This window comes from Lytechinus variegatus, chromosome 2 (genome assembly GCF_018143015.1).
Source record: "Lytechinus variegatus isolate NC3 chromosome 2, Lvar_3.0, whole genome shotgun sequence".
Lineage (NCBI taxonomy): Eukaryota > Metazoa > Echinodermata > Echinoidea > Temnopleuroida > Toxopneustidae > Lytechinus > Lytechinus variegatus.
In genome coordinates this window covers 31,152,969-31,170,082 of record NC_054741.1, presented here as the reverse complement: position 1 = coordinate 31,170,082, position 17,114 = coordinate 31,152,969, and the positions used below count along the sequence as shown (strand labels likewise).

The 17,114-nt window shown below is 35.0% G+C and overlaps 1 protein-coding gene across 1 annotated transcript; it reads left to right on the top strand.

Annotated features, from left to right (window-relative positions):
* The first annotated feature begins 46 nt into the window (after window positions 1–46).
* On the top strand, window positions 47–12,981 carry LOC121407842 (15-hydroxyprostaglandin dehydrogenase [NAD(+)]-like). The gene is made up of 8 exons (XM_041599072.1): window positions 47–132; window positions 1,926–2,030; window positions 3,489–3,615; window positions 3,819–3,925; window positions 4,310–4,406; window positions 5,647–5,723; window positions 9,240–9,388; window positions 11,124–12,981. The coding sequence occupies exons 2-8, from the start codon at window positions 1,938–1,940 to the stop codon at window positions 11,254–11,256; spliced, it is 783 nt and encodes a 260-aa protein (XP_041455006.1). The 5' UTR covers window positions 47–132; window positions 1,926–1,937; the 3' UTR covers window positions 11,257–12,981.
* Window positions 12,982–17,114: the final 4,133 nt, after the last annotated feature.

The window sequence follows — 17,114 nt, the reverse complement described above, 5'->3', positions numbered from 1 at the left end:
CGCCGGCCGCGCAGGCTAGCCAGAGCCCGCGAGCGAGCTCGGATAGCTAGAGTCCGATTGCATTTTTTACAGCGTACGGTACAGTACATACGGTACTGGAAGGTTTCTTGGTTGTGAATCCAAAATCAAGAGGTAAGCAGAAATAAATCGTGCCAATAAATCAATGCCTATGTCAATTCATTTCACTTTTTGGTACCGGTATGTGATCATTAAATGCGGAATAGGAAAGGACCTGCACGGAACAGTGAACTGAGAAAAAATGCACATCAAAGTCATCAAGTGAAGTTCCGAGGCGAGGTTTTACCGCGCGAGCGGGCCGGCGCCGGGGAGTCACGGCCCGGTATGACTGGCGAGGAGCACCGTTCATTGGGGGATGCAGCAAGAGCCTTACCTGCAATCATACGGAGAGGGGCGGGGTCCTCGACCTCTTGGCCGTGGTGGTGTTTCTCATATAGATCTAGAGGTGGATTATCCACCTCTATGTTTGATGTTCTAACTTAATCTTAAGAATTAAAGGACGTTTCCCAATTCCCCCACTGTTTGTTCGCATCCCTATATTATTTACGAAATACAACGTCACAATGATAAGTGAACAAATGCAGTAATCACCCGGGGGGGGGGGGGGGGGGCACTTACATTGAGGAGCTAGTGGATACCATGCACGACCAAAAAAACATGTAAAAAGGATGTCTTTTCACGATAGGGCACGTGATAAGGGTGTCAAAAACACAAAAATAATGAAAAAAGGGTCTCTATTTCGTTAGGGTCGAATTTGCGGGGATGATAAAACAAAATTAAAATGTTTTATAAAGGATGTCCTTTTTGCCCCAACACTTCATGTTTAGAGTCCGATTTGCGCGAGGTGTAGAAGGTGGGGTCGTACTTAACCAAATAAGGTAAAGCCGATGACCAAAGGACCCGTAACAAAACATTCCTGTACTTGTTTAGGGGTTCATTTCAGGGAATATTTGCCAAGAGTATTGTTTTGTTTCCAATACTTGTTAAGGGTAGGGTTTCACACGCCAATACTTGTTAAGGGGTGCATTTTCAGAATATGGAAATTACGTGTTCAGGGTGCTCTTCGAGACCCCATGGTCGCACATGGTATCCACTCGTGAATGGAAGTAGAAGATGGAAGAATATTTCTTTATGTATACATTTCCAGTTATGTCTTGTGTGTTTTTAAAAGCACATTTGCTCCAACAAAAGAACTTATAGTTTGAAAAAAAGCACATGAACCCCAATGTTTAATGTTAGCACCTATTTAGTATACCTTTTTCTACAACTACACACAATTTGGTGAAAACATTTTGGGTTTGTGAATAAAGTCCAGTACTTATTAAAGATTGTACTTCTAAACTTTGTTATATCAATTTCAATTTTTTAGATAATTTTTGTCATCTTTCACACATTATTTTCAAAATTGAAGGTGCTGCTACTTTTTAAAGAGCTAATGAATATAGTGGATTCTTTATCTTATAAAGTATATAATTCTGAATTATAATGTAAAATTTGATGAAATTCAAATGGATTTTTATTGAGCAATAGAGGTTTAAACTTTACATTGTGGGTCTCGTTGGTTCTAAAAACTTTAGCTCTTGATACAATAGAATGATTGAATGGCCCTATTTTGTTTTTGGAACCAACCAACACTCGTCTCTTTGTGTGTCTGTACACATATCAAGCCTGTGCCCCTCCGTTTTGATAGTCATAAGAAAATAAATTAGTGGAGAATGTTATGTATGTTGCGCAAGTTGAAATACCCCGGCCCCTTTGGAAAATCCTGGATCCGCTCCTGGCATATTCTACTTGTATACAACTGTAAACAGAGGTGATATAACCTCATACATACAGGATAAGTGGAAATAAGATCTGTTATAATATAAGCCTATATGTTAGAATATAATGTATTTATATTTTACTAGTGTGATATCAAGATGAAAATTCAAGGTGCTGTTGCTCTTATTACTGGTGCTGCTGAAGGACTCGGCAAGGCCTTTTCAGAGGAATTACTCAAGAGGAGTGCTAGAGTAAGTTGATTGTATACACCAATTTTCAGGGGGGGGGGGGCAACATGATGGCTATTCAGAGTTATTTGGGACCAGTTAGTAAAGGATTTAAAATCGTTTTCTAAGATGATATTAGCAGTTCATTGTTATATTTTAATGGAATCTGATGTCAAGGGTAATGATGTTTGTAAAGATATCTTTCTAATGTATTTAACACAAATTAAAGGCAATATTGATATTTCACTGTCCTTTAAATTCAATCGTTAAGTTGTTTGATTTGGTATAAAATTTCAAGGTTTAAGTGTTTTGTGTCATCAAAATATAAAAAACATGTATTGCTTTCAATTAATAAGAACATTGATAAAGAGTGTTACCTAATAAAATCGTAAATAAATTGTTCTTTACTAAAAAATCATTTAACTTGTACCCCAGCTGTGCCGACAAGACGATCCATAGACCGAAGTGAAAAAAGGCCATATATTGCCTGTTATCTATGTGTACATTATTCAGGTTAATTCATTGTTGCCATGAATATTATATTTTAGTGACAGCTAATGGTTTCAACTTTTTACCTGTAGGAACGCTAGTGATAATGAAAACTCTTCAAAGTTACCACCTTGTGGAAGACTGCAATTTTATGGCATGCCAAGGGGATGCCAAGTGTCTTGAAACCTTGCATTAAGTGATTTAAGATTTTTTTTTGCTGTTAAAAAACACATTTTCCGGGAACAGAGTATATATTTTTGTTTGAACATAGATGAAATTATTTGGAATATATAGCTTAGTAAGTACTATGTAGTGCTATCAGTAATATGTCATGAATATCCTGGATCTATATTTTGGCACTTCAAATTCCAATTATAAAAAGTCATACGTGCCTTTAAAAGGACTAAGGAGTGAAGCTTGACCCATGAAGAATAATTTCTTTCTAATTAATAATAAGAATTAATGATTGAATTATCTATTTGTATAATTTTATTGAAATATTATTTTTGTTACAATTCATAGATTCTCACAGATTTTATACTTAAACATATACATTTTAATTGAAAATGGTGTATATGAATACAGTTTGTTTCAGAATGTACATTTTTTTAAATCAAGCTATACTTTTACAAAGTGTACCATATTTGCCAATTTGTGGTTGTTTATCTTGTCATTTTTAATGAAAATGTTTGTAGCTATAAAAGGCCACATTTGACATAAATGTGAAAAAGATACCATTAATAAAAACACAGCTCTTAATGGGGACCTTACTTGCATCATGATTGATATCAACAGGGAGTCAGCATCATCCATCACAATTCTGCAAAGGGAAAGAAAGGCTGTTTTTCTGTGGTCATTTTGTAAGGAGAATGATTTTCGCTATAAAAAGGGCCACATTAGACCTGAAAAAGGGCAAAGATGTTTATAGCTATAAAAGGATGAAAAACGCTCTATTTCTTATTAATCATCAATTTTCATGATTGATGCAAACAGGGAGTCAGTATCGTCGATTACAATTCTGCAAAGGGAAAGGCCACAGAAGATGAACTCAACAAGAAATACGGGGAGGATAAAGTCCGCTTCTTTCAATGTGATGTTACTTCAAAGGACCAGTTAGAAGGTAAACTTAGTGATCTTCTATTCCCATTCTAGTTTGAGTATTAACAAAAATTACCAAACACTTCCATATGATTGATATTATATACCCTTTGGGTTAATATTTTTGTCCCTCCATTATGCGTCTCACTGTTTTACTATTTATCTAATTAGCTGATAATGAATTATTGTTCATATTATTTCTCTCTCTATCTCCCCCTTCTACAGATGCCTTTTCAAAGACCCTTGAGCATTATAAGGGCATAGACATTGTCTGCAACAATGCTGGAATAGGAGATGAGATCAACTGGGAGAGAACTGTTGATGTAGACTTGGTAAGCTTCAATTATTGTTTAACATTTGTAAATAATGGTTTCCTTCAAATCTGTATGGCTCCCAACAAGCCAGTGTTTTTTTCCTTCTCCTTTATGTACAATGTTCATAGTTTTATCTGGCATTATTGTTGTTATTATGTTTATTTTATTGTTATTGTTTATCTTATCATTATTGTTCTTGGTTGTTGTTTTTGTTATTACTGTTGTTATCATCATCATCATCATTGTTATATTTTTTATCATTATTATTAATAATTTTACATTATTATCATCCCACACATGTCAATTTTTTCTGTTCATTTATTTCCCGTTTTCAAGCTTCAATTTTCATTATGAGTATTTATGATATTATATCATTACCATAATATTATAATTGTTTTGCAGGTAGCTGTCATGAGAGGCACCTTTCTTGCCAGGCAGATGATGGATAAGAAAAACGGAGGGAGAGGAGGTATTGTTATCAACATTGCATCCATGGCTGGTAATTATACAAATTTTAATGCATTTTCGGTCATATTTTCATTTTGCTAATCTTTTCCCCCAAAAAAAACACTGAGTTGGATTTCTTGTCTAAACCCCATCATTGCAGGCTGATGTATTTTTATACTTCATAAACTTACATTTGATTATGTCCATTTACTATGCAAATTCAAGTGTTTTGGGGACATTATAGAAATAGAAAATGATAGCTTTGCCTTGTTCTAGGTTCACATAGATGAATAAAAAGAAGTATATATTATATATCAATTTATAAGAGTTGATTTACAAAATTATCTGTAATCATCTGTAATTCATTTTCTATAAAGGGTTGTCTGAAAGACTGAAACAGAACTATGGAAATCATATCCTTTCAAGCAAGTCCTCACAAAAAAATGTGCTAGACTAAGTCAATATTACATGCTGTAATATGTCACAAAATTTGATTGTTATTTATTAAAAGTTGTGAAGATTTGTTAGATTTGAAATCTTGATTAGAGATAATTTACATAGACCAGGGATTTGTTATGTAGACTATGAACAGAAGTTAATCATGTACAATGTAATTGCTTCTGGTAAATAAAATTTATTATTTTCAGATAAAACAACAACAAATAATGAATAAAAGCCTTGTTGCTGTTAAAATGATATATGCATAATTACCCCCCCCCCCAAAAAAGTCACAAGATAATTTTGTGACAAACACCCCATTCTCGGTATACTTTTAAAACTAGTTTAGTGGAAACGAGTTTAGAAAGATTTTTTTCCAATGGTTCCCATCTGATCTTCCTAAAATTGTTTTCAGAACCCACTTTACGGAACAAAATGTTGTTTCTATTGGAACACTCTAAAATTTAATACCAGAGTGCAGGCGTTCTACACAATACATATGGGAAGATAACTTCCTGAAGAATGGTTGTCTCCGCACTTATGCTAAAACCAGTTTAACATGTCAAATCGATCTTGAAACTGGTTGTTTGGAAGTTTGCTTCCAAAGCTGCTTCAAGCGTTTTCATTACACATTAAACTAGTTTCCACTGAACTACTTTCCGGTAAACTAGTTTTAGGACTGTAATGAGAACAGCGTCTAAGTGTCCCACAAGGTTTCGTTGATGGTCTGCTATTATTCTCTTCTGCCTGTCTTAACTATACAAATGTGCTTGTAATCTGTTTCACTGACGTAAGATATTCAGATATCTATGCTTGTCATTCTTTAAAGAGGTACACTGTAATGTATTTTTCAGGCATGTTGCCCATGCCCTTGGCACCTGCATATACTGCTGCTAAACATGGTGTACTAGGATTCACAAGAGCTATTGCGGTAAGCAAAATTTATTTAATGAATTGCACAAACTGAGGTAAGTTACTATCATGGCCCTGGGAAGTGGGGGTGCTGGTGGTGCCAAAAATTTCCTGGGGGGGGGGCTGCGTTTCTTGTTATCCTTTAGCAGCACTCTGGGTATTCTGGAAGATGTGTTAAAATGGACAAATGTAACAAAAATGACCTTCATTTTGTAGTAAAACCCTTTTTTTTTGCTTTTCAAATTTACATCAGCAACCCTACTCCACTTAAAAATCGTTCCCAGTGCCCTGGTTACTTTGTGGACATATTATGTGATGTTTATGCTTGCACAAACCCTTTTTTCTGTGACATCACATATACAACCAGTGTTTGCAAAGCTCTCCGGGTACACTTTGTATGCTTACTACATTGCTTTATGATTTTGGCATGGAATATTTTAATGGGAGAAATTTGATAGCGTGGAGGAGAGTGATGCACATGGAAAACCCAGAATACAGATATTGATCACTAACATATTTCTCATGCTCTTTTATATCGGTTACCCTTCTTACAGAATTTAGTGTTGACTTTTCCCTGATATGTACATGTAATTAGTAACATTTTATTTGATTTGAATGGATTTGTTCATTTCATTTCAATGTATTCATAATGAACAAAATAAGTTTTGCAAATAAAGTCATATGTGTAGCATAAACAAATGATTAAGAAGATTTTAATCTTGGGACATATACTAAAACTTAGTAGATTAGCTAGGGCACCTTAACCAAGGTGGTGCAATCAATTGCTAGATGGCAATGGCCAATAGAGATTATTGTATGTACCTATTGCTTAACCTATCAGAAGTGTCTTTTTGAATTAGTGATTGATCACATAACTCTGTGCTGCAGGGCACTTGAGTACTTGTTTAATATTTAAAAGATAAACATAAGTCTAGCTAAAATCAGTGTTTACAATCAAATATAATTAAATATAAGTAATTTACATTCCTGATTTTTTCCCCTTGATTTCCTACTGAAATCGTGCTGAATACTGGTTCTGTTTAGCAATTTACTCATTATTTCACTTTATTGTAATTATATTGTATATTTCACATGTTTTGTATATAATGTATTATGTTTGTTCTATGTATTTGTGCAGGGCCCTGATTGAGAATAGTGTTTCAATCACTGAACAGGCTACCCTGGGTTAATAAATCAAATAAATCGATAAATAAAACAATTGATCATATGATCTGATACATGGCCATGGCCTTGCTCTTGAACTAATATCTTAAATGAAGTATAAAGTTTGAAGACAATTGGATATGTAAGATGAAGGAGGAGAAGAAGGAGGAGGAGGATAAAAATGATAATTATATTAATGATAAATTAATGATAGTAAGATTTATAGAGTGCAGAAATAAAGCATATATTCTATACTGTGCTATATGAATCCTAAAATACTTGTTATTGATAAAATGTTTTTAGTTTTGATTTGAAGTTGTTTACGAATGTCGCTTTCCTAACTTCCAGAGGACAACCCGTGTAGGTTCTTTATTATTGGTGTGATACATTTAAATTTTGTACAACCACAAATAAGTCTTGCACAGGTGTTTTGAACCCTCTGCAATTTCAATAATTTAGAATCAGGGATCTCATACAGTAGGCTATTACAGTTATACAGCTTCTGAGTGATGCATGCAGAACAATCTCTTTCTTAATAATAATATCTGTTGTAAAGGTCATGAGTTTTTAGCTCGAATGCAAGCTCAAAGGTCAGTCTTTGTCAAACAAGAGTCAACAAAGTTAGACAAGACACAAATGAAAAGATGAATTTGAAAAGAGACCCACAGTGTTTAATGATTGATTTACTTTAGGTGGTTTCAGACCGCCTCGAAGTTCGCCAGTTCCAGGTATTCTCTGATCGGGAAATTTACCCCGATCAGAAAATACCAGGTATTTTGGTAATGTGAAAGCAAACTACGCGTAATCTCCCCGAAAGAAAATACCCGCTAAATAGTAGGTACTTGGCGAAATTACGAGAACTTTCGTGGGGATTTTTCCAAGGTCGCAGGTATTTTGGCGATGTGAAAGCAAATTACGGGAACTTTTATCCCAGCGTGTCGTTGGGCGCGGCGGCGTGGGTGGCTGCTGGGCTTGTGATTTTGAATCTCCCGCCTTGCCTGCTTATCAGACCACACTGCGCATGCTCGTAACTTCGGGAACTTATCCCGAAGGATGTGTTTCGGGGCGGTCTGAATGCAGGAATAATTAACGGGTATTTTTTAGCCTTAAAAAGTTCTCGTAATTTAACGGGGATTCTTGTGATCGAGGCGGTTTGAAACCGCCTTTTGACCTACTACCTAGTCTTCAGTCAAACTGCATTTCTTGGGTATTGGCAGGATTCCAAGGGTTTTGAGTGTTCACAAACATCCAGTTTTTCTAACATATTGTCAGAGGGCAGAACATTGTGTGGGGGGGGGGGTTCCGAATAGCCATGAGTGAGCAAATAACTTTTGAAAAGAAAATACAATAATCTGGCAGATTTTTAACATGAAATAATCAAGAAAAGAGTTTCATATTTTACCTCTTTACCTTTTATTCCTTTTTTTCCTTATTTTTTTTGGTTCTCAGTTGTTGACCCCTTTTATGGGGGGGGGGCAGGATGAATGCTGTTAGTGTCTTCAGGCATATACTATAAGTGACTGTGCTTCTGTCAAACCACTTTCTTTTATTGGGGAAAATGAAATTGAGTGCCAGTTGCTATGCATAATAAATTGATTGTGAGTCAAAATAGTGCCAGGTTATAAAATATTGCATAACCCCCTAATGCTTTGTTCTTCATTTTTAGATCCAATGGATAGTTCAAACAGAGTCTACCTTGGTTCTTGGGCAATGTTCTGTTCAGATTATTAGTTTTTTTAACATTAAGCAGTGTTTAATATCTTTTCAATCCATTTCCATTGTGTGCAGGTGAGAATCCATCTCATGATCGCAAGTTCTAAATTCAAACTTCATGCTTCATGTTTTCTATATGCTCAGTCAAGTGAGAAACCAATAACATCCTGATTCCAAGTGACATTGGCCAGAATTCACAAAGGTGGTGTTGAAAACCATCGGTTGGATCCAATCTTTATGCAGATGTCCTGTATAATTTATGATTAATTTACAGCATATCTAAAAAAAAAAGACCAACACTGTTGTGACTTTTGCCACTTTGTGCTAAATTGATGCTTGTTGCCACAATGGAGTACGCTATATTTTATTCATGAGTTCACTGTTTTGAGTTAATGAGTCCACTGTTCTAAACAGTAGACTCATGAATAAACCAGCTTACTCAACCATGACAACAGGCATCAATTTGGCGCACAGTGACAAAAGCTTGCATCAGTATTGGTAATATTTTTTATCGATATGCTGTAAATTATGCGTGGATTATAAGGAAATCTGCACAAACCATGGGTTCAACCAATGGTTTTCATAACCTTGCAAAGGCCAATGAGTTTTCACTGACCTTTTTTTCTCTATTTCTCAACCTCCTGTTTCTATACTGTAGATTGGAGACCGAGTGTTCAACCCTAAGAACGTTAGAATAAACTGCCTTTGCCCAAGCTTCAGTGAGACAGCGATACTGGAAGGAATGAGAGAGTTGATCAAGCATCCCGTAGCAAAGGCCATATATGGTTCAGAACTAGAAACTATTCCGTGAGTATTTTAAGCTCCAGCCCCTTGCCTCCCTCTTTCCCTCTTCGCCCCAAAAGAGCATTTCCCTATTAAACAAACGCAGGTTTATCATAAAATCTCACTAGGGGCCCATTGCAGAATAGTGCATTTGGGACTTGCATGTAATGTTCTGAGTTGCATCTGGACGAAACACAACTACAAAGGGACAAATGGCCCAGTACTTGAGTCACTTCTGTTGGAGAATAGTGCATTTGGGACTTGCATGTAATGTTCTGAGTTGCATCTAGACAAAACACTACTACAAAGGGCCAAATGGCCCAGTACTTGAGTCACTTCTGTTGGAGAATAGTGCATTTGGGACTTGCATGTAATGTTCTGAGTTGCATCTGGACAAAACACAACTACAAAGGGACAAATGGCCCAGTACTTGAGTCACTTCTTTTGCAGAATAGTGCATTTGGGACTTGCATGTAATGTTCTGAGTTGCATCTAGACAAAACACTACTACAAAGGGCCAAATGGCCCAGTACTTGAGTCACTTCTGTTGGAGAATAGTGCATTTGGGACTGCATGGTAACTTTGTCATCTAATGGTAATTACCATGGTAATGGTGACTAACAGCCAATCAAAATCAAGGATTCTATGTAAGTTACCATTTGGTGGCAAAGTTATAATGGTAATTTGTGTGCGATGGGGCCCAGGGCAAGTTTCTATAGATATGTAGTTTAAAGATCAAATTCCACCCCAAGAAATACTTCAAAGGATGTAATGGAGAAAAAAAATATAACAATGACACTTTAATCAAAGTCAATATAAACAAGAGTATCGCTAAGGCAAGTACATAATACGCCTGCTTGTATCGTGGAAAATCGAGTTACTGGTCAAGCAAGAAAAGTGGAAGGGGGCAACTTCACCTTTGACCTTCTGACCTCAAAATCAATAAAATTGTTGAGATCTATGCTAGTATCATACACACCAAATTATATGAGCTTAGGTTAAGTTCAACTGAAGTTATTGCGTTAACAAGGACTGCAGAAGGATCTTGACCTTTAACCTTTTTGCCTCAAAATCAATAGGCTTCCTGGGATCCATGCTAGTATCATACCCTTCTGCAGTCGTTGTAAATGCGATTACTTCAGTTTAACTTAACCTAGGCTCATATAATTTGATTTGTATGATATTAGCATGAATCACAGAAAGCCTATTGATTTTGAGGTCAAAAGGTGAAAGGTCAAGGTCACACTGACATGTTTTCATCTTACCCTTCTGAAGTCCTTGTAAACGTGATAACTTTAGTTGAACTTTACCAAGGCTCATATAATTTGGTGTGTATGATACTAGCATAGATCTCAGCAAGCCTATCGATTTTGAGGTCAGAAGGTCAAAGATGAAGTCGCCACCTTCAACTTTTCTTGCTTGACCAAAAACTCCATTTTTTGTATTACAGGCTGGCATATTATGTGCTCGCCTTGTTCTTGTTATCTATTTATTCAAATCAACCAAATGTTGGGGTGGACTTGGTGTTTAAGGTCTAACCAGAATATATACCTTTTTAGTACAGTTATTTAGATACTCTCTACAAAGGGCAGGCTATATTCTACCATTCATTCATTCATTCATTCATTCAAAGAAATATATACATGTTTATCCTGTTATTCTATTGATTCATTGATAGTGCACAGAACATAAGCTTGTTGAAAATATTTTCTTGTTTTGGATACCCTTCTGTTACAATCTGTCATGTTTTTTTATCCAGAGTTTCAATGGTAGCTGAGGGTTTCATCCAGCTCGTGGAAGATGACAGCAAACACGGAGAAGTGATGAGATGTACTCCTCAGAATGGGATCGATTACAAAAAGTACAGAGACTGGGTCCCAAGCAAGCTCTAATACTGTGTTTACACCTATAATGGTGCAGAAATTATTAAAGCTTCTCTGTAAATGAATTCGCAAATCAGGTAATATGTAATACCTCTGAGGAAATTGTGTTCAGGTGTACCCAAGAAGTGAAGTAGTCTCACTCTAGGGGCCCGTTTCATAAAGGACTTACAACTGTTGTTACCATGTTATTATGGCAACTACCATGGCAACAAGGCTCAGCACTCAATCAGAATCAAGGTTACCATGGTAGTTGGCATAATGACAAAGGCACAACAGTTGTAAATCTTTATGAAACGGGCCCCAGGTCTGCATGAAACATTGCACTCAATATTTAACTTACAGCAATATATTGACAATTCAAAGATTTTTATGCGAGATCACTTTATCCTGGGTTTTCACTGTTTTATGATTGCTTATTACCTCAAAACATTCTAAAGAATATAATCCATAATTCATGAAAACTGTCTTTGACTTTTCTCAATTGTCGTGTGATTATGATACCAAAAATTATGAAAATAAGTTTTTATAGGATGTGTCTGTATTAGTCAATGTTTAGTGTCCTACAACTTCCAAGATAGTGTATGGGAAAATCCATTCCAAAGATTGAATGTCTGTATGCTAGCTATACTCTTTGATTTTTCCCATTCTGATTATGATTGCATTTTTTATATACATTTTAGGGTATATGTTCATCTGTCAGGCGATCTGAATGAATATCAGACTTGTCATTTATTCATTTATTAGACACCTACCAATATTGTAGATTGCAATTTTACTGCTCTGAAAATTAAACCTTATGAAATATTATGAATATTAGTGGTGCTAAAGTTATTGAACCCCACCAGAAAGTGAACATATTTAAAGTGTTAAGTTCTGCCATCTTTTAGATATTTAGTTAAGAAATCAGGGGAGAAAATATTCAATAAAGTTTGTTTCTCTGGGCCCGCCGAACATTGTAGCGTTGTTGTCTACATTCAACACTTGGCACGAAGGAGTGCAATTTCTGGTTGGGTTCCCTAACTTTTCAGCACCAATGCTGTATATGGTTATGTTTGTAGCTGGGCATTATAACATTTATGATCATTATACAGTATATTAAATTGTATTATTAACTTTGCACTAATTTCATTAATTCTTTTTTTATATTTTTATTATATGTTTCCTTCATTTTACTTTACAGCTGATTTCTGTTGATGCCATCTAAATATGCATAATTGAGCAAATCCCCTGTAAACGTCATTCTTAAGACCAATATTTTATTTACACTAGGCGCTAGAAGTTTGATCTCTGATTATGCCAAATATTATATAACTTGCTCATAGTAAATTTTCAACTTGCCTAAAATGTAAATGCATTTCAGTGTTGTCCAAAGAGGTGTAAAGCAAATGTTTTATTAATAAGTTCGTCATAGAGAATAATGCTTATGAATATTGACCACATATTTCTTAGGTTTATCCACTTTGCCAAATATTATTTTTCAACTGCTTTCAATTGCTGTTCTTGGTCGCAAGTAGATTAATAACAACTTCAAGTTGTTATAATTTTGTTAAGAGTATTTTTACAAGAATTAAGGAGCTTACCTAGGTTTTATTTCCATATTAATTTAAGTATTGCCAAAACATAAAGAACTTAATGCTTGCATATCACTGATATATATATATTTAAGAGTATTTTCAAAGCTCTTGTGATTTGACATTGCTGAGAAAGCACAGGATGGTACTACCTGATATTTCACGAATGCGGCAACAAGACCATAAGGCAGCTCTAGATTTGCAACAGGACTTCTGTGATCCTGGATGTTGCTAGTGTGCTAAGCATGCTCCTTGCATCTCTGGCCATGTTTACAAAATCACTTTTATGTTTTGTAAAGATTCAGTTTTGGTTATTCAGGAGAAATTACCATTGAAGTACATACAGATATGCATTTTCTTTTTAGCTGCATGCAGTATGCTCTCAGTGTTATGATGATGTAATACAACCAACCAAGGATCTTAGGAATGCATCAGAGATTTTTGAGGATGATAAATTGGTCCATTCTTAGAAATGGGGAGGTGCATCAAGGATTGAGAGTACATAGTTGTTTTTGTGCATGCACATAGCAACGTGGTCTGCCAAATAGGTGTGTCACAGAAGTAGCGCTGTAAATCCAAAGCTCACTATCATCAAGATTCATTTTACAGGAAAAAAGAATGTAAGATATTATTGTGATTATTATATTACTGAAATATAGAGGTGACGACAGTAATACAATATATACACGTTGACATCTTAATTTTGATGTTCACTTTCATCGTCTCATGAACTTGAATAGTACAGTCAAGTGATTTTATACAGAGATGTATATATTCTTGTCAAATTGATCCAATTATTATTAATATTGAATTGTGATTATGTAAAGAGATATATTTGATATAAATTTCATATCATGCAGATTTAATAAAAAAAAGAATACCAAATCATCAATGGAGGCTTCTTTTTTCTGTCAATGAATATTCTAAGAATTATACACAACACACGTTGAATATTATGTGACTTTATTGCACTACGATGCATTTATAATATCACACAAAGTTGTTTGGAATGATACAAATACATGATTTGCAAAAGCTTCGATTGATCAATGAAACAATACACACTGTATATAATCAATCAATAATGATAAGATTGAATGGAATATTTATATAATATTGACTGGCCTTGAGGGAGATACCAAATATATTTCCTAAACTAGTCTCATATTGCCCCGAGTCGAAGACGAGGGCAATATGGGTCTAGTGAGGGAAATATTTTTGGTATCTCCCGAAAGTAACGCCAGTCAATATTATTATTATTACCTGTTACCTCTTTCTGGTACATTAAATTAACATATTGATAGATTATATAACTAAATTGTGGGCTTACCTTGGTCAAGCCTCTAGTGTCAATTCTGCACTTTACCATTATGACGTACTTACAAGCGCTCGGATCCAGCGTTGTCTTTATTATGACGTATATTGTTGGTGCGCGGATCCTTATGAAGCGTATCTCTTTATACGCATCCACAAATGCGCTGGGGATTGATGAGCTCGGAATACGGATATTATGGACCGCTAATTATTGTACGTAGGTGCAGTAGGAAAATTACTCTTTTCGGGGAGGAGGGGTGTACGAATATTATGGTCACTCGTCATTCAGCTGATCGCTGACCGAGCCATTGTGACGTAGTTTATGTTGAGTTAATCAGTTAGACAGACAAAATACGCGTTTATATCATGTCTCCAAAATGCCTCATTCAGGTAATAATTACCCATCATATCCATTTTCATATCATATCATATCCATATGACACACAATAAATGCAAAGTTTACTGGATAAAGATCATAATATCAATGAAAATGAAGAATAGGCCCTTGTGATATTTTTATTAAAAATATGGCAAGCAGGACTGCTAATGCACAAAATTACTTTTTAGATAGGCCATGACGTAAGATTTCACTGTTTTGATACTACCCATTGTCAAGCTACAATTATAATCAATGCATCAGATTTGATTAGGGAGAATAGCTTTGAAAACCACCGTATAATAACATCCTGAAATGAAATACTCCCCTTGTATCAAATCCTGCATGTGTGGAGTGTTTCAAAGAGCTGTGAGTGAAGTTGGGCATGATTTTACGCACAATTGGAATTGACATTGCAAATTGGTTTCTCATTCATCAAAGAAGCTTTAATTGAAATGTGCTAGCTAATTTACAAGTGATCATCATTCTTAGCGTTGCCGAACCTTCAAAACTATAACACAACCTTGTCATGCATAATATTTTTATTTTGTTTTCTAGGAGTTCATTGAAAATAACATATTCATTAGAACATTCAGTCATTTCATGATCAACTCTTCAGCAGGAACTTTGGCACTATATATCAGAGTCATAATTAGTGTGTGAAGTCATGCACAAGACCTAGATAGCATGTTGTAAATTTGGACTAAATGCTTGCCAAACAATAGATTTGGTTTGTACAGGGATTTGAACCATGGGCCAAGAAGTGTCCATTACAACATTCTACAGGTAACGCACACAAACTCGTAACAATCGCAAATCATAAAAAAAATTTACAATGTTCATTTAAAGTTCTGAAATATTACTAGACAAAACGCATTTGTTCAACGTATGAGCCTACATTCAGACAGAGCACCCTGGAAAATAAAAACAAACATAAAAATTGCACAACGTCAAATGAGAAAATACACACTTCTGTCATTGCTTGTTTTCACTTGTTATCAATATAAACCTACATCATACTTTGTTCTTCTTCATCATATTTTGTTCTTCAATCCCTTGAGAAAACAACAATAATATATATTCAATTTGTTCATGTTCATGCAAGAATAAACTAGAATATAAATATTTTTTACACAAAGTAGAGCATTAATATGTACATCAAATGTCTTAAACTAAGTTACAATAGAGATGGAATATATAAAAATGCTGTAACCTTTCATAAATTATCTCTCGCTGCAGTATTTGTATAAAATTTACACTAACGGTAATTTTCATCAGATATATTTCAAGGTGGCTACTCTCAGTGGCTTGATGTGACACATTGAAGGCGGGTTACCTATAACCTGGACCAATTTCATAAGAGATTTACAACTATTGAAACTTTGCCATTTTTGTAACTACCATGGAAACCTTGATTGTGATTGGCTGCTGAGCCCTGTTACCATGGTAGCTGCCATTTTAACTTTTTATGAAAAAGACCCCAGGGTTTTCAAATGTGAATTTTCCCAGAAATGCGCTATTAAGTACATCTTCAACCCATCTCTGTGAAATGCAAACTGTAACGCCAAGGGGTCGAATTAATCACATGACATGAAACGATGGGTTTTGCCAGTAATTGGTTAAGAGTTTACCCACCTTCGTGAATTCAGGCCAATGTGGTATTTTGATTAATCTAACAAGACACAAAACCAAATCAAGGTGCATTTATGTATACTGGTATTTCTTTTCAAACACAATTTCTGATGAATATCACACAAACTTCTTTTCCAAAATACAATAGATTTCTAATACTTTGAGAAAATATTCAAGAATTTATGAAGTCATCATGAATATGATCAACAAATACAACTTGACTTTCATAATCTTGTTAACTCCCTACAAATTAGCTCTGCACACAATATTCCATGATCTGCCCTCTTCGCGATTAATCTCGAGATTCCAGAAACTCCGTCTCCACCATTGCAAGAAGAGTGATTCCTGCTCGAGCGAGGCATCGATGCATTATGGTCTGACGCCGTGAATAAATAATCCCGAGTGCATCTGCACCTAGGAATTAGCGTGATAATTCGTAAAATAGCGCGCTATTTTGCAAATAATCCCAAGTTGACTTGGGATTGCAATCCCGAGATTAATCCTATGAAACTAGCGCAATAATTGCGTCTCCATTGCAAATAATTTCAAGATTGTTGGGATGGTGCAGACGGCCCTAATATGTCTTTGAAATCTTATTATTATTCATTAAATAAGTATTAATAATTGCTCATTCTGTTACCGAACTCTTAATTTCTGCCTCTCTATCAAAACAATACAATGATATTTCGATGGAATTTAAATCTTCCTCTGCATGAAAAAATGAATAATGCACAAATAATCTTTGGAAACCATAATGTTTTTGTTTTTTTAAGAAAATGACAATTTTTTTAAATGTAAAGTGAAATTCTGTTTTCATGATCTTGTTTTGTCTTTACTTTTTCAAACAATATTTGTATCTTGTAATTATAGTTTTCACTTGAAATCATATAATCTCTTTAAAAAAAAAAAAAAAAAACATTCCAGCATATCTCCACCATACATAATTACAAAATACTAACAACCAAAAAGTAAAT

Excerpts from the sequence above, each read along its gene's own strand:
- LOC121407842 (XM_041599072.1), top strand. The coding sequence starts at position 1,938 with ATGAAAATTCAAGGTGCTGTTGCTCTTATTACTGGTGCTGCTGAAGGA. Across the intron at positions 2,031-3,488 it reads TACTCAAGAGGAGTGCTAGA|GGAGTCAGTATCGTCGATTA; the intron begins GTAAGTTGATTG and ends TGATGCAAACAG. Across the intron at positions 3,616-3,818 it reads TTCAAAGGACCAGTTAGAAG|ATGCCTTTTCAAAGACCCTT; the intron begins GTAAACTTAGTG and ends CCCCTTCTACAG.